This window comes from Passer domesticus, chromosome Z (assembly GCF_036417665.1).
Source record: "Passer domesticus isolate bPasDom1 chromosome Z, bPasDom1.hap1, whole genome shotgun sequence".
NCBI lineage: Eukaryota > Metazoa > Chordata > Aves > Passeriformes > Passeridae > Passer > Passer domesticus.
In genome coordinates this window covers 63,536,984-63,564,910 of record NC_087512.1, presented here as the reverse complement: position 1 = coordinate 63,564,910, position 27,927 = coordinate 63,536,984, and the positions used below count along the sequence as shown (strand labels likewise).

At 41.5% G+C, this 27,927-nt stretch overlaps 1 protein-coding gene across 3 annotated transcripts; it reads left to right on the top strand.

Moving 5' to 3' along the window:
- The first annotated feature begins 103 nt into the window (after nt 1-103).
- ENTREP1 (endosomal transmembrane epsin interactor 1) lies at nt 104-27,927 on the top strand. 3 transcript variants are annotated; one of them, XM_064405110.1, is made up of 11 exons: nt 104-169; nt 3,336-3,392; nt 12,420-12,530; nt 13,957-14,094; nt 14,828-14,935; nt 15,060-15,175; nt 18,739-18,868; nt 19,380-19,452; nt 23,966-24,115; nt 25,829-26,112; nt 27,217-27,927. In XM_064405110.1, exons 1-11 carry the CDS (start codon nt 146-148, stop codon nt 27,421-27,423), a joined length of 1,398 nt encoding a protein of 465 aa, XP_064261180.1. In that variant the 5' UTR covers nt 104-145; the 3' UTR covers nt 27,424-27,927. The 3 variants fall into 3 exon arrangements, with proteins under 3 accessions (XP_064261180.1, XP_064261178.1, XP_064261177.1); XM_064405107.1 differs by lacking the exon at nt 104-169 and adding an exon at nt 362-917; XM_064405108.1 differs by lacking the exons at nt 104-169; nt 14,828-14,935 and adding an exon at nt 352-917.

Here is a 27,927-nt window from a genome sequence, read left to right as displayed (position 1 = left end):
AACTGCCGGGTAAAGATTCCTCTGCCCCTGTCTCAGACATGGCATGGGCAAGCACCCAGGCACGCTCATGCACATACAAGACACACGTCGTGCCGTCTGCCAAACCGTCCTCTCGCCGGGCTGGGCGCCAACGACGCGAAATGCAATGGCGTCCCGCACTCTCCTCCCAGTAAAGAGTTATTTTAAAACTCTACGCATAGTGCTCGGTAGCAACAGCGACCAGGGATAACAGGGTGAAGGAGAAGGGCAAGGGAGGGAGCACAAGAACAAGAGGAGGGGTAAACCCTACCAAAGCTGTTGCAAAACGACTGCAGCAGCTTCAGCGGGGAGACCCGGCACGGGAAGGATGGCTCAGGGGCCGGGGGAGTCGGGGACGGCGTCCGAGCTCCGGCGAAGCACCTTGCGCCGGGCTCGGCGCTCGCTGCTAGGGTGGCCCCGGCCCCGCCTGCCGCTGAGGGCGCGACCAGGGCCGCAGTTCCCCGCAGGGGAGCGGAGCGGAGCCCGCACGGGAGGCGAGGCGGCGGCAGCGCCGCAGGAAGTCAGCGTCCGAGGGGGCTGGCACGGGGGCGACGGTGCGGCGGCCCCGCCCGGCCCGGCCCGGCCCGCCGTCCGCAGCTGTCGCCCGCCGAGAGCCGCCGCCGGTACCCCCCGAGTCGCCGCCGATGGTGCTGCCGGGGTCCTGCTGCCCTCTCCCGGGTCTCGTCCCGCTGCCCCAGGCAGGGCCCCTCCGCCCGGGCGCGCCGCCGCGCCGCCGCCCGTGCCGCCCGTGCCCCCTGCTGCTCTTCCGCTCGCTGCTCGGGCTGGGGCTGCTGCAGACCGGCCTGGGCTGCGCCCTCGTGGCTCTGTGCTTCGGGGCGCTGTCGCTGAGCAGCGCCCCGCAGGTGAAGAACGCGTGTCCCCTCTGGGCCGGCTCCTCGGTAAGTGACGGCCGCGGGCCGGGACACGCCATGCTGGGGTCCGGCCGGGCGTGCTCGGCACCTGCGGGGCTGGCTGTCCCGAGGGATGCATGATCCCGCTCCTACGCCATCGCTTGGAAACAGCCTCCGGCTAACGGGGTGACGGCTTTTTGCTGATAGCTTGTAGGACCCCAGCGGGGTTACAAACGTCGAGACAAGCAAATAGTGGATTTATTTCCTGACGTGCATTTGTGGGGGGGGGAGTACTCTGTTATTTTGCCCTATCAGACACAGGATTTCCAAAAATTGTTGTGCGTGTAGATGTTGTATGTTTGTGCTTTTGTGCCTTTTATCGTAGGCATAATCTAGATACAAATCGGCAATGTTCCTGGAGAAAAAATACAGGGACTTAGCAGAGTTTTGGAAGGACTACTGGAAAGAGTTATTCCATCTCCTGTTGGGCCCTGCTTTAAACCACAGCTTTATAAATATGGAATATATACGAGAGTTTGTATTGCAAAAGCTAGGCAGCAGTAAGCAGAAGTTAGCAAATCAGATTGTTAGTAAGTCAGAGTCTGATTGATTGGTCCCAGGTTTTGGGCCCTGCAGCAATCAGCAAGTCATGTATTGGGATAGACGCTCAGCTCCTGCAGCCTGTGTGAACAGTATCAGCTTATCCCTCGCTTTAAACGTTTCAATTAAATTGCCGTGTTGTTCACCACCTGTAAAAATGCACACAGTGCAGTAGTTTGGGGATCAAGTAGTTCCTGTTTATCTGTATAAGCAGCTTAATCCCTGAATGTACACAGTCCTTAGGGGATAAGGGAAATCCAGACCATCCATGGTATCTCTCTTGTGGTCTTTCATCCTTTTTTTCCCCCTTACTCTAGGTTAAAATAAGTTTATATAACCAATGGATTTTCTTTGAATTCTGCACACTGAACCATGCTTATGCTTTTAAAATGCTTTAAAATTGCATGTGTAAGATAGAGGTATTCAGTATTTTTCATAATCAAGAAAGATGTCGGTTTTGTTTGGGGTTTTTAAAATTGTATTTTTCAAATAATAGTACACTCAGAAAAGTTACCGAAATACTGTTTGGGTGTAAAAATATAGGTGAAAATTTTAGCCCAGAAGCAACTTGGAAAAGCAGATGCCATTAAAAGCTGACTGATGTGTCTGGTTGGGTGCTTTTTGGTTTGGTACTCTTTTCATTATGGATGCTACATGCTGACTTCTGAGGGTCATGTCAGGAAAATTTTGGGAAGGACTTTCTTCTCTTATCTTTAACAGATGTAATGAAATAAGTTTGCTGTCCATAAGGAAAAAAAATTACGTCAGTATTGATATGTTTTGTTATAAAATCATGTGTCCATTTTGCAGTCAGAGAATTCAGAAAATACTTTGTTATGAAACTGCAGTTATGTATGTGGTTTTGCAACACCAGTGATGATATCAGTAGGTGTTTTGGCCAAGTCATATATGCGTGTTACGCTAGATTAGATTGATCATGTCAAGTGAATGAAGTTACAGAAGGGATTTATTAAAAATACTAGTGGATGACTTCCTGCTTGTTCCAATCTTCCTGTTTCCTTTTGGGGTAGGAGCTTGGCTGCCTTAGTCACAATGTCCATCAAGTTAAATGTATAGCTGCTGACTTATGGGACGTGCTGAGAAACTTATTTGCCTTTCTTTATAGGGTTCCTGTTCTTCTGTGAGAGAGTATTTGGGTATGCTGTGTGTTTCAGTTCTACAGCAGTTCTTTATAGTTTCTTAATTGCTTGGTCCTGTAAGGTAAAGAAAGAATCATAAGATTCAGTTCTGTGATTTAGCAAGTTTGGTCTAGAAACTGCTGTTGCAGAAGGATGTGCTTTTATTTTAACTTCTTTCTTCATGCTTATACTGGCATTGATCTGATTCAATAGCAAAACTTTTCAGGGAGGTAGTGCTGGTGCTCTTTATTGATTGTGATAGAGTTCATGCTATGGGTTTTAGCTCACCAGAATGGTCAGAAGTCAGCAAAAGGGAAGAAACAAGTAAGCACTGAATGAAGTGCTGAGATGGTGATGGAGAGAGTGGAGGAAAAGGACAATTTTTAGATTTGCCTAGCCATGTTGCAGAGAAAAATACTTAATGGGCTGAAAGCAGTTATTTAAGGCAAACATGGAGGCTGGAATTGCTGCCATACTACTTGTCCCCATGCATGTTTTCTGGGAGGGAAAAGTAAGAAATGAGCAGATATAATTTGGTTGTTATTTTACAGGATGCTCTTAGGAGCAAAGAACTTCATCAGCACAGGTATTCTCTGCTTTAAAGTGCATCTTCGTATCTTCCCAGCACTGCTGTAGTGTTCCAAAGTACAGTAATAAAAACAGTGTAAATGACATTTTGTGAACAGTTCTTTGCTTCTTCGTGACAATACATTTTTTTATATTGTAGGCAATCTTATGTGGAATCTTAGGGTTAACAACATGGAAGAGGCCCATGCGGCTTTTGGTAAGTATGGATTAGACTTTGTAAGGAAATTATATAAAAAAAGCCTAATTTAATAGTTGTTGGTAAAAAAAATAATTGTCCCTTTCTCCTTTCAAAAAAATAATGTTGAGTCTTTATTTTCAAATTGTAGAATCATAATTATTTAAAGAGAAGTCAAAGACCATGCCATATTCATTCCTGCATGGATGAAGTCCCCTGTAAGGGCAAGAGTGGACCATGTCTGGAAGAATTGTTAATGTTATTTAAAGTGCAGATTTTATGGTTTTGTATGTATAAGAAAATGCTGGCTTAGAATAAGTAATTTAGTTCTCCGAGCTAGTGCAGCTTAAACTGAAATGAAGGAGATGGCTTTAAATCCCGCTTAGCTGTAGTGTTTTAGTTTTTGACAATGGGTTTGAGAACTAATTTAACACCTTTTAGCAGGATCCAGTGCTAGTTTCTTATACAGTTGACATTGCATTGCTGTGAGAGAAGTAGCTTGATGTGCAGTGTGTGTAAGCTGTTTCCACTTTTAAGTGAAATATGAAGCTGTGTAGCTCTTAATGTCTCAGAGCTGGGATTTGAAAAGGAGTTGTGGAGTTGCTTTTGTTTGTGTGTGAGTTTAGGGAGTTTTTTCATTTAGTGGTTGACTTGGGATTGTTTTTGTTTATTTGCTTGGAATTTTTTGCCTTACTGTCACTTCTGAAGACTTTTTTCAGGCCAAGGCAGTTGTTTAATTTTTCTCTTTTTCTTTTTTGGGGGGGGGAGATCCACATGGGTATCAGTGAGAAGTACCAAGGATTAGATGTGGGAGCTGTGGATAGAATCATAGAATCGTAGATTCACCAAGGTTGGAAGAGAGATTTGAGGTCATCAAGTCCAGCTGTCAACCCAGCACTGCCCCAGTCCCTAAACCACATCACCCAATGCCAGATCCAGATGCCTCTTGAACACCTCCAGGGATGGTGACTCCACCACCTCCCTGGTGCATCCTATTCCAAAGCATGACTACCCAAACAGCAAAAAAGCTTTTTCTAGTGACTAATGTGACTCTCCCTTGTCTCAGCCTGAGGCCATTTCCTCTTGTCCTCTCACTGCAGGCACTGTAGTGGATATGGCCCCGGCTCACCTCAGCCTCCTTACAGGGAGCTGCAAGAAGCAGTGAGGTCCCCCTGAGCCTCCTCTTCTTGAGACTAAACAAGCCCAGCTCCCACATCTGTCCCTCATGAGAGATGTTCTTCAGTCCTTTCAGGAACCTCACTGCCCTTCGCTGGACAGGCTCCAGCCCCTCAATGTCCCTTTTAAAGTGAGGGGCCCAGAACTGAGCAGGACTTGAGGTGAGGCCTCCCCAGTGCCCGGTACAGGGGCACGATCGCTGCCCTTGTCCTCCTGGCCACGCTGCTCTAGACACAGGCCAGGATGCCACTGGCCTTCTTGGCCACCTGGGCACACTGCTGGCTCATGTTCAGCTAGCTGTCAACCAGCTTTCCCTAAGATCCATTGTTATTTCTCAGTGTGCATTGGTTAACATGGACAAATTTTTTAGGAGTTTTGTGGGTATAGAGAGGAGCACACTGTTAGAGACTCCCAGTCTGGAAGGACCATATTTTCATCAAGATAAATTTACATGTCAGTCTCAAACTGTCTAAGGCTTGTGCAGTACTGTGTTAATAGTGTCTGTGTTCTGTGCTGTTTCTGTAGCATGTTGCTGCTCTTTCATTCTTTAACATTCTCCATTGTATAACCCTTATTTTCCTTTCCTAGTTTTACTTAAATAGAAAGCACAAATTCTTCTTGATCTCTTATTTCAAATGGTCTTTAGGATGGTCACATGCTGAAGGAAATTGTCCTGGGATATTATGCATCAGGAAAGTTTTTGACTTGAAATTGATAAAAGCTCTCAGCAGCCTGCCATGATTTCATAGCTGACCCTACTCTTGAGCGGAGATAACACAGGAGTCTTCCTGAGCTCTCTTACAGCCACAGTTATTCTCTGATTATGTGATTCTGTGAAATTGTTTGGGTTTTATTTCTTATTTGTATGTGTATTCTCTAGAGGTTTGATTTTTTCTAGCCAGATTAGATCAGCCTTGACACTGGGAAGCATTTCTGCTAAAAGAGCAGTGAAACCCTGCAACAGGCTCCTAGAGATGTTTGATGTTTGATGCCCCAAGCTGTCAGTGTTCAAGAGGTATTTTGGACAATGCAGTTAATACTGAGCTTTGACTTTTGGCGAGCCCTGAAGTGCTCAGGCAGTTGTACTAGATATTGTTGTAGGTCCCTTCCAACTGAAATATTCTGTTATATTCTATTCTATTCTATTCTATTCTATTCTATTCTATTCTATTCTATTCTATTCTATTCTATTCTATTCTGTTCTATGTGGAAAAATAAAAAGGAATAAACAGTAAACTCTTCTTGTGGGTAAGGAAATAATGCCTTAAAGTAGCTACAGTCTTTCAAGGACAGATTGTTAGTTTCTGTGAGCATATTTATGTTGGGCTAAATATCTATTATGTCTACCTTACCTAATAACTTGAATGTTTTCTCTAGGGAGTTACGAAGATGCACTATTATATGAATTGTAAAAGCAAGCTTCTTAAATGTCTCAGCAATGAGAATTGTTACAAAGTCATGACTTAGAATTATGATATTCATAAGCAAGACGAGAAAACTCATTCAGAACTAAAACATATCCATTTGTCAGTTGTGACTGTCCTCCTCTTACAACTCCTTATGTAAAGCCTTAGCAGTCCCAGTGATGGTTTCTCACTATCTGTGTTTGTATTTTTGTGAAGGGTCAGGCTGTCATGGCTGCCACTTCAATCCAAGGCACTGGTCATGGAGAAAAGAACCAGACTGTAGGGTTTGTTTTTTTTTCTGTGACAGCAAGATACTGGTGCTGCTGATGCTTGCAGAAAGCACAGAGCTGCAGTGCTATGAGAAAGGAGCTGGGGATGGGCTGTGGTGCTTCAGCCACTTGTGTTTTTTGCTTGGAGGGGAGAAAGGAAGGGAAATGCATTGGTAACAGATGTAATGGACCTTTAGTAGCACCATCTGTGCAAAAACAGCTGTGAAGAGGAGATGACTGTGATAAGACCTTTTAGTAAATGAAATGGAGAGCCATATTTGGGTTTTGCCACCCACACTGTTTTACAGCTGTATTAACAGTGTGGGATGATACTAGATAAAGAATATATCTGAGAGAGAGGGTACTGCAAGGCAAAATTAAGTCATATATTTTGAAGGACATTTTTGCAAGGAAGGCCTAGCCTTGAACAGTACAGCTACTGAGATGTCTGATTTCAGTCCTTCTTTGGTTTTAGGTGTTTGAGGAATTTCCATTCTGGATACTGATATCAAGTGTCAATCAGTTTTGGAAGTCAGCTTGTAATGCTTTTGCTTTGAAGCTGATTTCTTTGAGATAATGCTGAGTTAATACTGGACTCAGTAATCTTGGAAATGTTAATGATCCTATGTTTCTTCTTTAGGATTGTCCAAATGTATTAATGGAAAGGGAAACTCACCACCACCTGCCCCTCCAAGTTACTTGGGTATTGACTCTGAACTATTCTGGGCTCAATCTTCCTCAATGTTACCTTATTCTTTGCATAGAATCTAGTTCCTTCCTCTCGGCTCCTAAGCTCTTTCCTTTCACACAGCTTTAAATCTTAGATTTACCTGAAGGAACTTAAATTCTTTCAGAGAGTACATCAGTTCTCCATTGTCAGTTTGATTGTGTATGTTTTGAGGACGGTTCATGTCTTTGACAGGTTATGCTTGCTGCTATAGCATCTATCCTTTCTTGTATGCCAGATTGGACTAATTTGAGTTTACGTAGCATTCCCAGGAGTTGCCAGGACCCGTATATGTTTTGCTGAATGCAGAAGCCCTTAGCTAGTGAAGCATCCTTTCCTTTCAGTCACACACAAATTAGTTACAACCCTGTAGAGTGATTTTTAGGTGACTCCCTGAATGTGTTTGTTTCTGGTGTTGGGGTTTTTTTCACCAGCTGAAACAAAGACTTCAAGTTAAGCATCTCTTTGGTGTCTGCTTGGTGCATGAGTTCTGCTGCTAAAGAGGAGACTTAGCTGTGATTGAATGAAAGGGAAAGGAGCGCCAGCATCCAAGACACCAGCCTGTTGTGCTGTGCAGAGTTTAACTGCTGCAGCTGCAGGTACTGGGGAGCAGTTTGGTACCTGCAAAATGCATGGGATCCAGAAGTCAGCAGAACACATGCAGTCTGACTGGATGTGACTCTGACTTTCAGCTACATCAAGTACTGCATTCTGTTGTTAGCTAGTATGGCAGCTTCTGTGTTCATACATGCCATTGTTTTCATGTAAAGCTTTGAGGGGTTTGACAGAAAAGTCAGAGTTGCACATGCAGCATGAGTCATTCAGTCTGGATTCTTCACATGTTTTACATTGTGATCACATAAGGATTTGAAATTTTTATTTTAAACACTTTTAATTTAAATGTGTTAATATTTTTGGTTTATGAGAAATATTTACAGATCTTACTTTGGAAACAGAAAAGGAATTCAGCCTTTATTTATAACCTGGAAATTTTTGAAGAATTTATTTGTGGTAAACCTTGTATTCAATTGAAAATTTTTATCCAAAGAAAAATATGCTCCAGAAAATTTTAAATAAAGATTTCTTAGGGCTGACTACTGCTATGATATCTGTACCTTGACAGATTTTCATGAATTTAACTAAAATTTAATGTGTAGATACTTCAAGATACTTCATGGGGTAATGTTCTTAAGTTTTAGCTCTGCTAGTAACAGTGAACTGTGAATAGATGCTCCATATCACGTCCTTAACCCTGAAAACCAGCCTCTCCCTGGGCACGTGCTTTATGACATGCAGTCATTTGACTTGTGAGAATTACTGTAGTAGTATCTTTTTTCCCTGGATTTTAGAAGTAAAACCTCTCAGTATTAATCGCTTTGCTCACACTCTAGACTCCAGCATTAAGTCAATAAGTAGTAATTATGCAAATGTTTTAAAGTCAGTATAAGCAAATAGAAATACGCTCTTAAGTGTGACAGTATGAAAAGCCATTAGAAGCTTATAGCCATTTATATGCTGCAGAAGGTTTTCTCTCATACATGGGGTGTTTTAGTCCTGCATTTCAAATATGTGACTTTTTTTTTTTATTAAATGAATTAATTTGTCTTGTCTTGTGGGGCTTTCCTTTGTTCACAGTTGTATTGTGGGTTTCCATACAGTACAATGAATACCTCTCACAACTGACAGAAATCTAGTAAGGTCCTATGAGTTTTAATTATGTTGTTTTATTGCTATTGTTGCTCTGCATGTGGACAATTAATAAAACTCTTTTCTACAGGATGTTTATGAAGTATATACGTAGACTGTAAATGGATATAAGAGTTGCTGAAACAATTGTTTTTTCTTTCATTTAAGTGCCTCCTTGGGTATCAGTTCTGCACGTGCATGTTCAAGTGAAAGCAGTCCCTGTCTGGCATTAGATACTTGTTTCAATGGCGGCAGCAGCAGCAGGACAAAAAGGAGCTTCCCCATTGTCCTGGTTCAAGGAAAATTTGGGAGATAACCCACAAAGGGGCTCCTCTACAAAAGCAGAGGCCCCTTTTGGGGTTATCTCCCAAATTTTCCTTGAACCAGGACAATTGGCCCCACCCCCCAACCGGTTCAGGAGAAAATACCTCCTTGGAGAAAAGTGGAAAGAAACCTGTTTATTGAACAATAAGACCCAAACAATATTAAACAATAAAACCTCTTGCTGCTCCAAAAAGAGATGGCAGACTCAGAACAGTCCCCTCCCCAGGCTGCAGCTCGGCTCACTCAGTCTCTGATCAGTCTCTCTGGTGCTGGAAACGCCGCGGCCTGGCCTGGCTGGGTGGACCACAGGTGGGGCTGCCGGTGCTCTTCTGGGTGTTCAGTCCAGAGCAGGCTTGAACAGGTCCAAGAAAAAGAAAAACCATAGTCCAGGGAACTTCTTTGCCTCAGCTAGCTAAAACTAACTAAAATCAAAGGAGAGCTCTGTCCTGCTGTCTGTCCATCCACAGACAACACAGTCCAGGAGCAGGAATGTGGAGGAGTGAGAGCAGTCTGAAAACAAACTGCGCGCTTCTTCCATCCCCTCTTCACTCTCTGGAAGAGAGTCAAAAGTGTAAAACTTATTATTCGGTATAAACAGAACAAGATGATTGAGGATAAAAGCATCATATAGTCAACCCAGGATACCCATGCAGAATGAAAGATAGTGCCAGAGCTTTACTATGCAAATGTATTCTTCTTTGGAGTCCTCAAAAGGCATGATGGCACTTTTTTACCTGAAAAAAAAAAAAAATCATACGTGCAAGACCTTAGCAAATATGGATAGAATACACTTCACTTTCATGTAGTTTAATTCATATGAAGGTTTCTTGCGGCCTTCTGCAGCTGTTCACAGTCCATATGTATCTGATGCTCTGAAGATGAAGCTGTGAGCCAAACTAAGGCCATAGTTTGTGTTGTTTCTGTTTTTATAACTGCAGTCAAGACCAGTTACATGTTTTGGTTTTTGAAATACCATGTTTGCCTTTCTCTGTTTTTTTCTAAATTGAGAAGTACTTCTCCCCTCTGGGGAGGATCTTCTGTCACTTAGATAAAATGTAACCCCTGTTTTTACCTGTATGTGAGTAGATGCTTAAATGCATCTACTTATATTCTCTGCAGGAGAATATAAGTAACTAAATAAGCTGACAGAATACATGTTAGATTGGACAGTGAGTGACTGAATAAGTAGGCACAGAGGGTTGTGATCAGTGGTGAAAGCCAAGCCAGCCAAGGACCAGGGGTGAGCTTGAGGGGTGGACACTGAGGTGCCAGCACCACTGAAGTGAGTGCTCTGCGCGGTGGATCTGAGTGCACTCTCAGCACAGGCAATGGCAAACTGGGAGAAATGGCTGATAAGTTAAATATTGCCATTCAGAAGGACCTGGACAGACTGAAGATTGCATTGAAAGGAATCTCTTGAAGTTTGGCAATGGGGAATGCAAAGTCCTGTCTGTGCAGCGAAGTTATCCTATCACACAGGAGGGAACAACATGGTGGAAAGCAGCTCTGCAAAGAAAAACCTGGGGACCCTAGTGGACAACAAGCTGTCCATGAGACAGCAAAGTGCTCTTGTGGCAGAGAAGACTACTGGTGTCCTGGGCTGGATTAGGCAGAGACTTGCCAACAGGTCAAGGGATGTGATCCTTCCCACACCTGGAGAGGTGTGAAAGCTGTGGCTGTTGCGCCTGGAGAAGAGGAGGCTCAGTGGAAATCTCCTGCATCGCTGTTAGGAGCTGATGGGGAAGAACAAAGATGAACGAGCTGGACTTTTCTCAGTAGTGCTCACCACCAGGACTAGAGACTGTGGGCAGAACTTAGAAAATAGGAGACTCCATCTGAACATGGAAGACAACTTTTTTACTGTTAGGATAGTCAAAATGGTGTAGGTTACATATAGAGATAGTCAAAACTAACTAGGCATTATATTCTACAGCTTGCTGTAGGTCATAGAATCATAGAATGTTCTGGGTTGGAAGGGATCTTACAGTTCCAGGTCCCTTGTTGTGACACCTGCTTGAACGGGAGATTAGACCACTCTTTATCTATGGTTTTGTGATTAGTACAAAGCTAGGACAAAATACTCTTTCTCTTAATAAATTATAAATTATTTTAGTTTTAGTGTGTCTAACACAAAGTAGTTCCAGTCCTCTACAGAGTCACTAATAACTACATCAGTTATTGGGGTTTTTGGGGTTAAAACCTGCCTTACAGGACAAATGTTATGCTCAAACTAGTAATGACTAGTAATGTTGTAATTGAAGAATATAGCTTGCATAGTAAGGCTATTTGGCTCTTGTGCATTCATTGGGGATTATTTCCCTGAGCCTTAGAAAATGGGAACATAATTTGTGCAACAGCTGTTACATGTTTCTGCTTCAGATTCCAGGTAGCTAACAAAGGTACATCAGATAAATTTATTTGGAAGGCCATGATGTTCTTTGGATGTTTAGGAAGTCCTTGTTACTGGATCTTCTGTAACGCTGTCTTGAACAGAACTCATGTCCCTCCTAGTGTCTTTCTCTTCCTCTGTTTTTTGTGATGTCCTACTTTTTTAATTTGGAACATTTTGATAAAAAGAAACCTGAGTGAGCAGATTTATTAAAAAGGATGCTTTGGGACGTTAAGAATCTGATACTTGCTCTGTGGGATTGAATGCTTAAAGAGGAATCTTACCTTTATTTCTCTCTAAAGCAGTAGTCTTACCCATAGTACTTGTTCTTGAAGTACAGGATATTTTTGCCTGTATGAATAGGGGCAGGGATGGTTCTTTTGTATGTCCAAAATCCATATCCAAAGTCATGTAAGCATAGATTTTAAGGGCATAGGTGAAAGAAACACATCATTTTTTCCACTGCTTCTGCTTGTCCTTTTTTCATGTATTTATTACTCTTGCCATTGCTTGATTCCTGGTGGTTTATAAATCTGTAAGTATTACCTGATTTACAAATACTCTGGTTTTAGTAGCCAGAAGGAAATAAAATCATGCAGCTCAAGTCTTCAAATTGTTTCCATCCTCACTGTATTGGGACAAATATTTTTCGTATAGTTGTGCTGCAAATTAATTCTGGAAATGTACAGAGTGAATGTTGGCTTAATATGTTTCTTCCTCTTCAGGTTTCTTTACTGTTCAGAGTGTGTTGAGTTAAACTTGGTGGAAGAGTAAGACACACAGTGGAAGTTGGGCAACTTGGAGACCATACTTTGCACTCCAGCAAAACCTTTAATTGCTTGTACTATTATTACTGACATTATGCAATAGTTGCATAACTAGACCATAAGAAGAGAGAAGACAAAGAATTTTGGGAATAGGTTAAGACACCTTGGGGCACTGAAGTCATGGGCAGTTTTGAAAAAGCAGAGTCATTCCCAGCTTCAGTTTGTGAATGGGATTTGCTCTGTAATAGGTTTCTTGAGTTGGGTTTCTGTGCCCACTGCCATTAACTTTGTTTTGGTGTTCCAGGTTAACCTGTTTGTTCTGCTGTCTATGATCAGTTTTATGCTGAACGTGACTGGATTAATACTAGGATGTCAAGGCATTCAATTTGTGTCCAGAGTACCCAGATGCGATTTGGTGAGCACACATACTGATCTACATGGATTTCTTCTCATTATGGCGTGTTAGCTTGCTGTGCTGAGATCACAAAATGTCCTGATGTAGAGTTTCAAGTAATTAAAGAACTAGCACAAGGAATTTCTGTAGAAATGTAAAAAATATAAACCGTTGAAAAAAGCCTGAGTGTGGGTAATGGTGAGCTACCACAAAATGTTCAGTCCATTATAATCTGTGGTGGGATTATTCTTCCTGCTTTGCTTCACCTGGGGGGGGACCATTCTGTGATACCTTACAGCAGAAGCTGTGACAAAAAAAAATAAAGTAGATGAAATCATAGTAGCTTTTCAGAATACTTCTGCTTGAGGAAGTTGCAGTCTGTACAAGGCAGGACAAAATGCAGAAGATTTTTCTCAAGTGGTTGTCTCGAGAAATAGAAGAATCACTGTTGCTGAACTGGAAACTGTGGAATAATTGAAATTTAAGGATACTGTACAGAGTCAGTTGTTGATGAAGGTGGTTGTGTGTAAAAGCTTGAAGGACTTTGTGGGTTAATGGAACAGATCTTTGAATATCTATTCTCATTCATTTATTCTTTCAGGAAAGCTGTTGTTGGTTCCTTGACATGGCAGTACATGTATTGCAGTGAGAGACCAAGATTATAAACACTTGGGAATCTAGATTCGTCCAGTATCACTGTACAATGCCATAATGAGAATTAATAATGATATTCCAGATGAGGTGGTCAAATGTTGTAGAAGTTTCTGAGCTGTCTGTAGTTGGAAATATAGGGTACAGCAAAAAGACATTCCTGAAATCATCATTTATATTGTAGGGTGGCTTCTGTAGGTGGAAGAGTGTCAACATTGTGACTCCAGAGTTTGAAAGCTGAAACCACAATTATTTCTAGATATGGAAACATTGAATTTCTACTTCGAAAACTAAGATGATAAGATTAATTTGAAAATGAAAGTTACAAAAAACAGTGGTGTACAGATATGGCTATTAATTATTTGACTGGATTGAAATTACAGTCGTGGGTTTCATTCCATCCGTAGAAATGCAAGATATATTTTTGAACAATTGAAAATGTGTACAGTTCATATAGAGTGATTTACACAACAGTCAGAGAAATAATTTCTAGGCTGTTAAGCATTGGAAAGAGCATAGGTAATAAAATTGCTCAGTAATCATTGCAGCTTTGATTACAACTAAGTTGTATGTAAATATGTTAATGTGTTACCCATAATGTTTTCTCTCAAATAAGAAGTGTATAGTACAGCTTTATAATACAGGAATCATTGGCATACCAAACTGTTCAGTTATATGATCCTGTATTTTCTATGTGCTTTGTGGTCATGGGCTTAGTTTCAGACAATAGGTTCTATATTATGCAGGTAAAAATATTGCATAAAACAATTAAAAAGTAGAGTTTTGTTTATTAAAGATGGATATGGATGAAAATGATGAAAATAAGACTTGTTTTTGCTGTGAAGAACTTCATCCCACTACCTGCACAGAAGCAGAGGCTGTGCTGAAGCTATACCATGTGAAGTCATGCAGTGCTGCTCACCTTCTTCTCAAGGTACCCTGCACACCCATCAATAGTACTGCTTTTGCAATGTTCATGCTTGTGCAGCAGTGCAGTGCTGAAGTGTTCACCAGGAAAAATCCTGTTATTTTTCTGGTCTTCTGCACTGGTCAGAAGCTCTTCATGGTTGTGTAGCGTGATGGGGCCAGAGGCAGGGAGTTTCATGTCTGGGTTTTGACCAGTGCATTGCTGAGCCAATAAGCAGTTCTTGCCTGATTCTTGTGTTTAGTGCAACCCAAACTGCTGTTGAATCCAGACAAGATTACAGGGGTAATCTAAATTTTAGCTAATGATTTGATGCCTTTGTTAGTCTTTTGCACTTCTCAGCCTTTTGTGACTTACAAATTGCTAAAATAAAACTCCCAACCAACACCATATTGAAATATCAAAAAGCTTTGACATTTCTGTAATGGTGATCATCTTGCATCTGTATTTCCCACAGAGAAGTTATGAGGAAGGTTATAATTCTTGAATGAGTAGATAGATAAATCACATCTGGATCTCTCTGTCAGGACAATAAATAGTGTAAAACAAGTTTTTGCAAATTACTCCAGTCTTGAAGATTGTGCTAAAGACTTCATCCCATACATTTCTTAGAAGTAATTGCCATGATCATCCCTGTGTTTTCTTTATTTTAGTTTTTATTATTATTTATTATTATTATTTTGACATTTGAAAATGCCATGATTTAATTTTTTTTTATTTCAATCATCTTCATGTTCTTCAGAAAGTTCTCTTAGCTCTTAGTGCCCTGAATGCTCTCACTGCCACAGTTTGCTTCACAGCAGCTGCCCTGCATTACTTACTGACACTTGCATCAAGAAGATCCTGCACAGTAAGTGAGCACCAGGCATTGCCTGCCATAGAGAGTGGTACAAATTACACAGAGCTGTACAGATTACACTGTTCAGCACTATATATAGCTCAGAAGGGTTTTAACACAAGTTTTGTTTGATTAGGATGAATGTGAGATTGAAGGTGAAGATCACAATTTGGATCCTGATGACTTTGTCCCACCTGTCCCACCTCCCTCCTATTTTGCAACTTTTAATTCTTGTACTCCACAAAATCACAGGTAAAACTGTATGCTCCCTTTCTTTTAGTGTCTTTTGAAACACTGCCTAATCGTTTTTTAAGACTGTTTTCTCTGGTGAAAAAGGTTTGTGATTTTAGGGGGATTAAATAAAATAAGAAAAAAACCATTAGTTTGGAGAAAGCATAAATACAATGTGGGTAAGGGGGTAAAATTTTGTGGTTTTGAGTTTAGATTCTCTAGGAACTATTTCTGGGTGAGAGAAATACTACTGCTTGACACAGCTGAAAACTTACATGACACTGTCAAGAGCAAGTGAGGGCAGCAGGGGAAGCCGGACACAACTACTTGGCAAGCCAGAGACCCTGAATGGTGTTCCCCCCAGGACCTGAGCCATTCTCCTTCTCCCTCTTGAGCTCTTAGGGCTGACTGAAAGGTGTGTTTTGGCTACACTGCCTGTAAAAGTAATCCCTTACCCTGCAGGTAGTTATTTGCTCTTAAAATTACTTGCAGGTTGGCTTTACTGGTTTATGACTCAGGTGGGGCTGCATTATTCTGTTCTGAACATAGAGTATTTATACATGAAGTATTATGATGCTCAAGCAGACTGTATGACTCTTGTTGAAAATTCCTCCTTTTTGCAGTGAGCAGGGGTGTTTAGTTTATTTCACTGTTTCATCAGGAGTAGCATGCATGACTTTCAAGATTAAATGTTCCTGGCAGAGGTAATTACAGATTCTGGGATTGCTTGGAAAATTATAACATGGCACAACAGTAGGATTTATAATGAACAGGTCATCTGAAACATCAGAGACTGGATTTGAATTCAAAATACTACTAAAATCCTCTATTTAAGTCATGGTTCAAGCGGCTTACGAGAACAGAGTGGAATATAGAATGATCTCTTTGTAAGAATAATTATTTATGCTTTTCAGACTTCTCCTGCTTTAAAATGGACCAGTTGTTCTTTGTCAAGCATGTCATTCTAGATGGTTATCTCTTTCCCAGCAGCAGGGTTCTTTTGGGTTTAGTTTTGTTTTGTTTTTATTTTTTTGGCACAGGAGGGTCTGCTGAACCGTATTTAAGGCTTCTGTGGTCTAAAATTGAGTAGCTGCCTTGCCTGTGACTATGTTAAAAAAGGTTGATAGTAACACTGAAGTGATGATGACATCTTTCTGAAGTTAGGCTACTTGTTTTAGGGTGTTTTGGATAGTTATACAGCAGTGCAGAAGTTAAAGTAACAGCCAGGCTTTATTTCTGTTTTTGGAACATGAGTAATTATGACTCAGCCCAGGCTGAATCCTGCAAGAGTGGCTGAGATGGGATGTGGCCATTTCTCAGTCAGCCTTCTCACACTTCTTCCTCCCAGACTGTACCCTGAGCTCCTTGTAGCACCTGTGCCCTGGCTTTCCATGCTGAGGTCCCTGGTCCCTGCATCCCAAACCTTTGTGTGCAAGGAGGGTGTGATAGGAACCACATCCAGGGAGGTGAGCCCCATCTGCGATCTCCAAGGCAGATACATCCCCTGAAAAGGGAAACACTACAATCATCAAAATTTGTGCCAAAGACATGTTTGGAATGGGCAGGCCTTCTCTGCCACCCTTTAAATTGAAATGTCAGAGGTCCAGCTGTCAAAGACAATTGGTTTGCTCACTTATTCGTGGGAGACTTTTACATTTGTCATGTTTAATGGCAAAAAACAAACTAGGCCTTCAAGTGTCTGGTCAGTTCCTCCCTCTACTCTTGTTATTTCATACATTAAAAATAGCAATTACATTCTTTTTCAGGGTTGGCACAACATAAACAGTGAGACCTAGGTTTCCAGGTGAAAAAACAAAATACGAAGTTTGGCAGGAGTTGGCCTTTGATCCTTGTGGGTCCCTTCCAACTCAGGATATTCTGTGACTCTATGAAAGTGTCACAAAATGTGGAAAATTAAGGGAAGACGTGATGCATGCTGGGCAGCAAGGCCTAGAAATCTACCTCTCTTCAGTTACATATTGTTTGGGTACCTTCTGGAAATTACATTTATAATTAAGGGACTCCAGGGAATGCTTTTCTAGTTGCATATTCTGTAATAAGTTTTACCGTAATTGGACATAGCATTAATTTTCAAGGTATGACTGAGATTTCAAGGTAGGCCACATCAGGCATGTTTAAAAACAAAACTAAGATTCAAAATGTATATAACTTTGTGGCTTACACTAAATGTAAATTCAGCATGAACATATTAGGAAAATGTGAGGAAATAATGTCGATGGAGGATCCATCTCCATCATCCTCCAGAATTTTTCTAAAGCTTTTTGGAACAGATTAGGTAGATTGTAGTTAAAAACTATTTTAGCATATTTTGTTTTCCCCATTTTTAAGACTAAAAAAGATAATGGCCAGCTGTCAAAATATCTGCTTTCCTTTTCTCAGATTTCTCTGTGCATTACCTCCATTGCCTTCACAGGAGCCTTTCATAAGAGGGCTTCCAGCTTCTCATTTTGGACATTTTATTATTTTCCTGTCTGTGCAACTGGTCTTTCATAGGCATTTCTGCATTTTGCCTTTTCTTTGCAAGCCCTTTCCTCTGAGCTTGCAAGAAAAAAATTTTCACATTCATCATTATTCCCTCCAGGCAGTGTCCAGAGAAAACCCTAAATTCTGGGAGGAAGGACTTGCTTTGTAGAGAGTAGCATCCACTAGTGATAGCGAATAAAACCTGACCAAAGTTCAGAGAGCAAAATATGCGTTTCTGTTTCTTTCTTGAGGTTCTTACTCAGCACCAAATCAACAACTCAAATGTTAAAAAAAAGTAAAGAAGAACTGAGGTACTTTGGGTCACAGACTTCTCTGAGGACTGTGTGGGGAAGGTCTTCTTGCCAGCTCTGCTGTTGACCACCACACTTGTTACAGTGTTCCTGGGGCAATGTAAATGCATGTTCATCAAAATTTGGGTTTCTCCAGGCAGTTTTCTGTTTTCTTCCTTCTCAGAGCTACCTCCTGAAATGTTGCAGTAGAAGGTCTTTGGGGTTTCTGCTGTGGTAGAGGTTTCAAAGAGCTCTTTGGAAACTGAGGAGTAAGCTTAGCCATGAGGTGCATTTGCCTCATACAAGCCTTTGGAATTGGTCAACCATAATACTGTTGCATCATCACAAAAACAGCCTTTAGTTTGAATTTGGCTTTTTCTGTGCAGCTGTATCTGAACATAAAGCACCAGGTCAGAAGTGTCTTGAGTTTAGGTTATAAGTAAGAACTCAGTGGTTCACAAAACTCAGAGCTAGGCTGTCACATTTTGACTGACAACCTGTACTTTAATTTTTTGTAACAAAACTGAATCTCTGAAGTAAAACTGGAATAGGTTCCTAGGCCCTGTACTGCCCAAAGATATTTGAACTCTGGGGAACACACTGGAGAGGCACATCCTGAGGAACTAAACTGGGAATTATTCCTGCCATCTTCTGAGACAATGTCTTGCAGATCTTGGCAAGTCCAGTATCTGTGACTTCCATCCCAAAATCTGAGCTGGCACAGAAGGCTGGTGGAGTTTGGTAGCAAGTGATGTTTTTCTGCAGCTGGAAAGCCATACTAACAGATTTTATCCCTGTTATTTATTGCAGCACACCTGTCTCTGATGTGATTTCACTGCACTATATTTATGTAACACGAATCAGAGGGGTTGAAGTGTACTGCCCTCTGGACCCACCTCCGCCCTACGAAACTGTGTGCAACTTAAAAAGCTCTGAGCAGGTATGGGCCACAGGAGTTTAATGTCTGATTTGTGTTTTTCCACTCTAAGGGAGAAGTTGCATTCAAGCATGGTACATGTATGTCAGGAGGATACATTTGATTAAGAATGTAAATTTCGCCAAAGACGTAGGGAGAAGAAGCAGAAAGCAATGTGGGGCACACCTGTTGCTGCTTATTCTAAAAGACCTCCATGCTTTACTTCAATTACTCTGCCCATGAGGGACTAGACCAAGGTTTTTGCATGATTGGTCATCCTTTTTCACTGGTGTTTTCAAAAGATAGGCACTTTTTCCCAGGAAATACTGGATAGGATAAAATTCACTGACCTGCATGATGAATATGAATATGAGACATGCACTGGCGTTGATTTTGCCATGGAATTAAACTCATGTCACACAGTCTCTGTGTATTTAAGAACAGGTATTCCATTTCTAAGGTGGATGTTGCAGTTCTTAGGAAATACCAGAGAAAGATGGTGACGTGATTTTTCAACTTTTGCATTTTATTCCAGGGAGGTGCACTTCAGATAAATGGCATGGAAGATGTTGATTCAGGGGAAGAAAGTGACAGGCAGTCCTCTCAAGGTAAAAAGTAATTTTAATGTTTGTTCTAGAATGTTCTCTCCAACACATACAGCTTAATGCAGAAGCAGCATTAGTTCTTTGAAAGACAGCCACCATACTGCAAACCAGAGATACAGAATCATGATTGTTTTAGAGGTGGGAACAAGAATTAATATTTAAAATGTTTAAAAGCATAACGAGTTGTTTTCATGCAAGATGCAAAAAGAAGGATATGTTTCCTTTTTAGTAACCTAAAAGTTAGTTTTTGACACTATATCCATATGTTGCAAGAAATTATATCCAGCTGCAGTGCTTCCATTTGCTTAATGTATGTGATGGGGCTTGCTAACATTTTGTTGCTGGTAAAAGTAGGAAAAGGATAGAATAATGCAGTACTGTGTGGAGCTAAACTGGTAATTACTCCATTATCCAGCCTGAACTGGAAGAATTACTAAATAATTTCTGCATCTTGGTACAGGAGATAGCTAAACTACTGTTAGAGACCATATCAAGCTTTGCTCTGCACTGTTTTAGAAAACCATACCTGTGGTTCCAAGGTTTTTTAACCTAATGTTTGCTGTAATATAGGCTTGTAGCTGAACATCATTAACTTCCAGCTTTTCCAGTACAGCCCATGAAAATGTGTTCCAATTTTCATTTGGATTTGGCCATTATAGCAAGATTGTCTCATTTACAGTATCCACACAAGAGAGTAAAGACTGGGGCAGGGGGAAGCCCCAAATATTTTATTTAATTGTGGCCTGATTTCTGCCAACCTACTTATTAAACTTCAAAAGGTAAAAAAGGTAAAAAACCTTGGGTTTGAACTGCATCAGTTGGAATTGTTCCTGTTATATGGAGTCAGGGGAAGAAAAGAGTTTGCATAAAATCATACTTTAGCCAAATGTCAATTCTGTCAAAATCCCCTTAAACTCTTGACAGTCTGCCTGAAACCTCTGAAAACAAGAACTTGGGTGCTTCTGATGTCTTGCCAGCTGTGATAATCAAAATGAAACCTTTTGCTACAGGTCCTCTGGATTTCTTTCTGAAAGCTTTCTTACTGGTAAAACTCCTGTTGCTTTCTTTGAGCTTCCTGCGCTTAAACAAAAAGAGGTCATCAAATACAAGGATACATGTTAAAAAGTTATGAGGACTGGAAACAGGAAAAAAATAGCATAGAAAATGCACTTGCAGTGAAAGACAGGAAAGTATTTTGTTTTGTTTTGTCTTGTTCTGTTTTGAAAAAAGGCTCTGATAAGATATTGTTTAAGCTATTTGTATTTAAAAATGTCCTTGAGAAGAATCAGACCTACCTGAGCACATATGGCAAAGGGTACCCTCCTCTCTATCATCCTAACTGGTTTGTCCAGTTGTTTGGTTTTTTTAAATAAAAATGTCTGTAAAGAAACGTTTAATTATCGGCCAGCCTGTTACATTCAGATAAAAAAAGAAAGCCTCTTAAGAAAGAAAATTAACACTACTGCTTCTTCTAGATGCCAAGGCTTCCTAGAATTTAAGGAAAAAAGAAATACATGGAGCAGTATCTCTTCCTTTATTTAAATTTGGAGAGATGTACTGCATCTGGGTGGAATGGAGTTAATTTCCTTCATAGCAGCCTATGGTGCTGGTTTGGATGTGTGACCTGGGGGGAGTGTTCCAGAGTTGTCACTGCTCAGGGACTGGCTGGGCATCAGTCAGCTAATGGTGAGTGACTGCTTTTGGATCACTTGTTTGCCTTTGAGTTTCCTGGGTTTTTTCCCTCCCCACCTCACTTCAGCTGTCCTTATCTCAGCCTATGAGTTCTGCCACTTTTGTCCTTCAGTTTTCCTCCCCATATCACTGGGGAAGAGTGAGAGTGACTGTGAGGGACTGAGCTGCCTGCTGGGGTTAAACCACTGCAGGAGGGAAATATAAAATGGGGGCTTATGTTGGAATTGTGGTAGAGGAGGTCTGTGGTCTCAGTTGGTGCAGTGTAGCAGTCTATAAATAAAACTTGATCTTTCAGTTTATGCTGGCAGGCTGTCATGCCAGGGCATTTGTGTATGATGCTGTGATTCCCTTGGCATCATCAGGGCTGATCAACTGAGCATAACTTCCGATGGAAGTTAAAGCTGTGGACTACTCTGCCAGCAGAGTGAGGGGAATTCTGACTGCTGTCTGCAGGAGGAGATCTAAAGATTCTCTGTGCCAGCTAAAATTGTTTTACTGACTTCATAATCACTCCTGTGGGACTTTGCCTGCTGACTGTAGTAGGCAGGCAATGCAACCTTTTGCTGGTGGCAGGAAGTGCTTAGTGGCTGCTCTGTATCATCACAAACTAGGTGTATGAGTTTCCAGTACACACTGCTATAAGACAATTCTCTCTCTGAAACATCAGCATTATTAAGGATTATTTTAAGATCACAAAATCTATTGATTACTCTGTTTAGAATTAAAAAAAAAGAACAAAAAAAAACCCAAGCAAACAACCTCTCCAAAGTAACAGTAGCATTGTACCTCCAGGGCTTACTGCTAACACAGCTGCACTGGTGTTGAAAAGTTTAGATTGGTGATGGATTCTTTAATCCTGAATGATTCTTCATCTGTCATATATTGTTGCTGGGCCTTCCCTTCTGATTTGCTGGGCTGGTACCTATTTTATATAGGTTGTGTCAATTTATTCTCTTTAGAGATTCTAAGTTGCATGTGTATAGATGATAAGGTGCTGTGCTCAACATGTATATATCTTCAAAGCCTGAATTTTCTTGATGCTCCTGCCACTGCTACATACCTGTTAAGACTGTGTTCTGAATAAAAGACTGTTTACATGAATTTGGTTTTGTACTGGGTTTGCATGACCAAGTTTTGGTAGTGGCAGGGAAGCTGCTGGAAGGTTGGAAGCTTCCTCTGTGCCTGGCAGAGCTCCAAAGATGGACCTGCTGCTGGAAAAGGCTGGACCACTTAGAAGATATGGTACCTCTGTGACAGCATATTTAAGAAGGGAAAAAAAGTTACTTTGCAGATGTATTGGTGGTCAGAGAAGAGCAAAGTGAGACTGTGTGAGAGGAAGAGCCTGCAAACACCAGGGCCAGTGGTAAGGAGGGGCAGGAGGTGCTCCAGGTGCTGGAGCAGAGATTCCCCTGCAGCTGGTGCTGCAGCCCATGGAGAGGCAGCCGTGCTCCTGCAGCCATGGAGGTCCACAGGGATACAGAAATCCATCTGTAGGTTATGGAGAAGCCCTGCTGGAGCAGGTGGGTGTGTGCAAGAAGGCTGTGAACCCATGGGAGGCCTGTGCTGGGACAGGCTCCTGGCAGGGACTGCAGGGCTGTGGAGAGAGGAACCCATGCTGGAGCAGGTTTCCTGGAAGGACTTGTGACCCGCTGGGCGACCCACACTGGAACAGGACTGACCCCTTGGAAGAGTGACCCACACTGCAGCATTTTATGTAGAACTGTTGCCTGTGGAATGGAATCAAGCTGGAGAAGTTCCTGGAGAACTGTCTCCTGTTGGAGGGACTCCACGCTGGAGCAGAGGAAGGACTTCTCTCCCTTAGCAGCAGCACAAATGTGTCATGAACAGACCATGACCCGTGTTCCCTGTGCCGCTGCAGGGCAGAAGATAAAGCCTGGGGGAGGGATGGCAGAAGGTGTTTTTAAGATCTGTTTTACTTCTCATTATCCTGCTCATTTTTGGATAAAATGAGCTGATATCCACAAGCTGAGTCTGTTTTGCCTGTGATAGTAATTGATGAGTGATCTCTCTCCCTGTCCTTATTTCAAGTAATGAGCCTTTCATTGTATTTTTTCTCCCCTGTCCAGTTGCAGAGGGGCATAGCTGTGGTGGGTGCCTGGCATCCAGCCAGGGGCAGCCCACTACAAATTTTTTAACTCCTGAATGATCAGTATTGTTCTTTGTAATATGCCAGGTACCACTAGATGGAGGTACAGAACCAAGCTTAGTGAGAAATGTACACAGCTGCATCCTGTCATGTTCATTAAATTGCAGCACATAGTTTCACTCTTAGGAAAAGGAGGAGTGGGAAGGATGTAGCATATCACAAGAAACCAGGAAAATATTTAAGTAAAGATTTTAATATGTTTTTAGGAACTGGTCACTGATTTACAAGATACCTAATTGCAAAAGTTGACTGACCTCTCTGACCATACACTGTCATATAAGCAGACTGCCTATAAGCAGAAGGATTTGGGGCTCTGTGAGATTTAGTTTTTTGCCAATAAAGCTGTAGTTCCCTCCTCTCTGACCAGGTGGTTTAAGGTGATTTTTGTACTAGGGTGTACTAGACTGTAGCCTTTTGCTACCCCAGCTGCATAAGGGTGAACAGGTTTTTGCAAACATTTAAACAAGGTTTAGATCAATGTTACTGTTTAGCATGGTCTGTGCACACATACATGCACCTCTAGACCTTTGTGTCCAGTCATTACAGACTAGCAGATTTCCTCATTACAGATGGGGGAAAAAAGTCAGTCTCTAATAATGGCTTCTAGAGATCAGCTTTATTTTGACTACTTCTACTTCTCTGTTTCTGATTATTCAGCTGAAGAAATTCAGGAGCCTTCCCGCAGAGTGAGCCTTTCCCCTTCAAATGCAAGCTGTGTGCCTGCTGGAGTGAACAGGAGAGCCTTCAATCCCTTGCTGAAATGTTCTAAAAGTGACCCTGTGCTCCTGCACTGCCAGCTGCCTCAAGGTGACTCACTTTTCTCTGTCAGTGATTGTGTAATGGTTCTTTAACACTTTTCAGAAGTTGGGCACATTGAACCTAGTACCTGCAGAAATCAGCTACTGTTTCCCAACAGAGCAGCTACATAACAGTACTTTGCGCTTTGCCAAACCTTCTCCACCCAGCTCCTTAGTCTTGCTGCTCTTTAGGTTTTCATATCTAGGAACAGGGTCTGTAGCAGGGTCTGGGTATGAGGGAGGGGTAGTGGAAAATGAGAGAGAGGGTACAGGATTCCTCAGTGCACTGTCATCTAAAGTCTTAAAAGTGCAGTTGTCAATGTGAGCAGTTTAAAGCAAAATTGGCTTGGGGATTTGGTGTTAGCCTATAAATTCTCTCCCCTTTTCTCAGTCCTCATATTGACCAAAAAAACCCCTGAAAAACTCAACACAATCTATGGTGGAGAGTTCATGAAATTGCTTTGGTGTCAGTGATCTAATTCTGGTGCTGTGGGAAAACTGCTAATGTGACTACACAGTCTGTGATACTGCTGACAATCTTGAAAAGCACACTAGTCAGGGGTCTTCCAGTTTTTACCACAGGATATTGGAATCCCCACACTAGCTGCTGATATATACCAGCACTCACAATGTAAGTGCCAATGGGCCATGTTAGTAACAGCCATTTATTCTGGATATTGGGAGCATGCCTATCTGGATTACACTTGCTGTTTTTGTGGGATGTTTTCATGGTTCTGCTGTATCATGTGCTTTTTTCTGTCCTCCTATCAACTTCCACCACAGCAGCCCAGAGAATCTGCTGCTGAAGCAATAGTTACATGACAGAGAGCCTATTCATAGCTGTGAAAGCAGAGTGCTTGTGCTGTACAGAGGCCCTGTGTCAGGAGGATTTGGAAGCTTTAGGCTCGGTGTTACTGAGGTTAGGTCTGTTCAGCAGTTATATCTGAGTTAGTCACGAGTGCTACAGAATAGGAACTCGCTGCAACAGAGGAATTTGCTTCAAGTTAGTGCTCTTCTTGCTGGGAAGTTTTGCATGTCCTGACATTCTTTGGTCTGAAGCGAACATTAATGTGCTTCTTGAACAATCTGTAGGTGTGGTTTTGGGGTTTTTTGGGTTTTTTATTCCTTTTAATGGGGTCAAAATTTGGTAACTTTTTTATACCAAAGGTAGAATTTTGATCAAAGGCAATGAGCTGATTCTGTATTGCCCTTCGTTTATCCTTGCAAGGTAATTTTGTATGTTTTGGTGTGTGTTAGGTTGTTCGGGTTTTTTTCCATTGAATTTCTACTTTGTAGTATTATTAACTTCCAGCTTGGCAGGTAGTTATTTTCAGGTACAACTTGTCCTCTTGACTAATAACTAAAAGTTATAAAGAGTTTAGGAGACATCATAAAAGCCTTCTACCTTTATGGTTACATTAACACTCAACAGGCATTTCAGATCTCTTCAGATCAGAAACAAGAGAAAGAAAACTAATGTACACAAAGTGACAAAGGGGAAGAGTCCCTCCAGACGCTTTGACATTTAAGCTGTGTATGACTATTTTACAGGCATTTTGTGTAAATCCAATAGAGTGAGCCTTCCATACCACCCTAACCATGCCAGACTGTTAAGTTGTACAAGGTTAAACCATGCATTGCATCCTCATTGAATGAGGAGGGGAATCTCCGAGAATTCCATGAACTGTGCGGATTGTTTGCTTTGTTTCATCTTTGTCTTCAGCGACAGTGCTCAGCTGTGAAACTGCAACACTCAATGATGTAAATCCACTGAACGCTGTCACCCTGCGGAAGAGTTCAAGAGCAAGAGCTTCAAGGGGCAGACCCCAGTCTCTGATAGACTATAAGTCTTACATGGACACTAAACGGCGTGTGGCGTGGATCCTTGAGCAGTCCTGCAGCATGAGCCCAGACATACATGACTTGGTGGAAAATATCAAGTCTGTTTTAAAGTCAGATGAGAAACACATGGCAGAAGCTGTCACCAGTGCCACTTTCCTTGAGCAGGTAGTTTTATTGCTTGTACTGATCAGATGATGTGGAAACCCACTGCCCCTGGTTTGCAAGTATAGATTTCCATTTGCCAGTGTGTGTGTGTCAGAGTTTTTGGACCAAATCGGCTTCCTTCAGCACTTCAGTTTCATGTAGGGAGTGTGTGAGAGGCTGTAACATTTTCTGCTCTATCAGCTGGAAGCTAGAGTATGTGTGTTAAAAACTGAGTCAGTCTTCTGTTGAGGAATCATGAACTGTAAATAACATAACAGCAATCTATACTGAGTGTGGCAGGAGAGAGGGAGAAGATGTTATAAATAAGCATTTGCAATTGCAAACCAGAAGGAATGGAGGCTGACAAGGAAATTTTTATGTAAACCCACTAGAAGCAACTTTTTTTGTGATTGGCTCCCAGGATAAAAATAAGACCTAGTACTAAAGAAAGAAATGCAGAAAATAGAAAATATATGCTTACATTAATAGAATTAAAATCCAGAAGTTTCAGACACTGCAGACTTCATCAAATAAATGTTCTGGTAAGTTACAGACCATTTGGGTAGATAAATTGATTCATGCATAGCACAAGTGATTTGCTATGACAGCTGGTTTTGGTTTGGGTTCTCATGCAAAACACACCAGTGGCATTTAGGCTCTGCAAATAAAGTGGGATTTCCCACTGCAGCCTTCAGGCAGCAAATGCCTTGACAAATTTGACAGAAACAGGAGGGAAAAAGGCTCCTTATGAGAACTTAACTTATCACACAGGCCTGAAGGTTATTACAGTTAAGTAGCTTCTGCAAGGAAACAACATTTAGGTTCCTTCTATAACAATACCAGACATGCCATAGGTTGGAGTGAGAGAATTGCTGTGCACCTTTGAGGGGGAAACTAAACCAACCAAACAAAAACCCCACAAACAACAACAAAATAAAAAATCGCCCCACTCCTTTTCCCAAGTAGGACTGCTTTTCCCATAGGGGTTTTACAGCTTTTTAAATTATTCTTTAAATATAACAGACAACACTACAAGTAGCTTCTTCCTAGTTGGGTAAAAAAATATTTTAATGGAAGAAGAGCCGGAAAACAAAACTGATTTAAACTTCTCTTTTCTTTTTAAAGGTGATGACACCTGCCCAGCAAGCCACATCATTGAGAGTCCATGTGTTACCTTCCAGATTGCAACCTGGATTGTTGCACCTGGAGAGCTGTGGTGACCTGAGTACTTTCACCACAGAGGGAGAACAGCTAGCAGAGAGGAGAAGCCAAAGAGCAGAACATGAACGGCCTCACAGTGTTATTGGTGTTGTCAGAGAAACTGTGCTTTGAGCTGTTTTTTTGGTTAATCCTCAGCAGAGCAGTTCTATCCTATACACATACAGAGGAGGAAAATCATCTCTGGCAAGTGGGTAGATGGGTTTGTCAATAATCACCTTTTTTAATACTCTTATGCACGGACTCCAAAGGGCAAAGATCATTCTACAAAGAGTAATGAGCAGACTGAAAGCTGACATTTACTGGGCTCTCAGCTGCAGCTCATCTGTTTGTGATACATTGGTGCCCTGCATCTCTGTGAAGTTTGGTAACGTGTATTTGTGGGGTATGATGATACATCATCCTTGTGGAAGGAGCTGTCAAAAGCAGCATTGAAGAACTTCACAAATTTTTGGCACTTTGGTTTAAATTAAAATCTCCTGTCATAAAATGGAGACCTTCAGATACAAACGAAGTTAGTAAAAAAATGGTGTACAGAATTCTAAAATTGTTCTTTATACAAGAAGGTTGTTGATGTGCAAACTGTACTAAAAATAAAATTTGTCTTGAAGAAGTGCT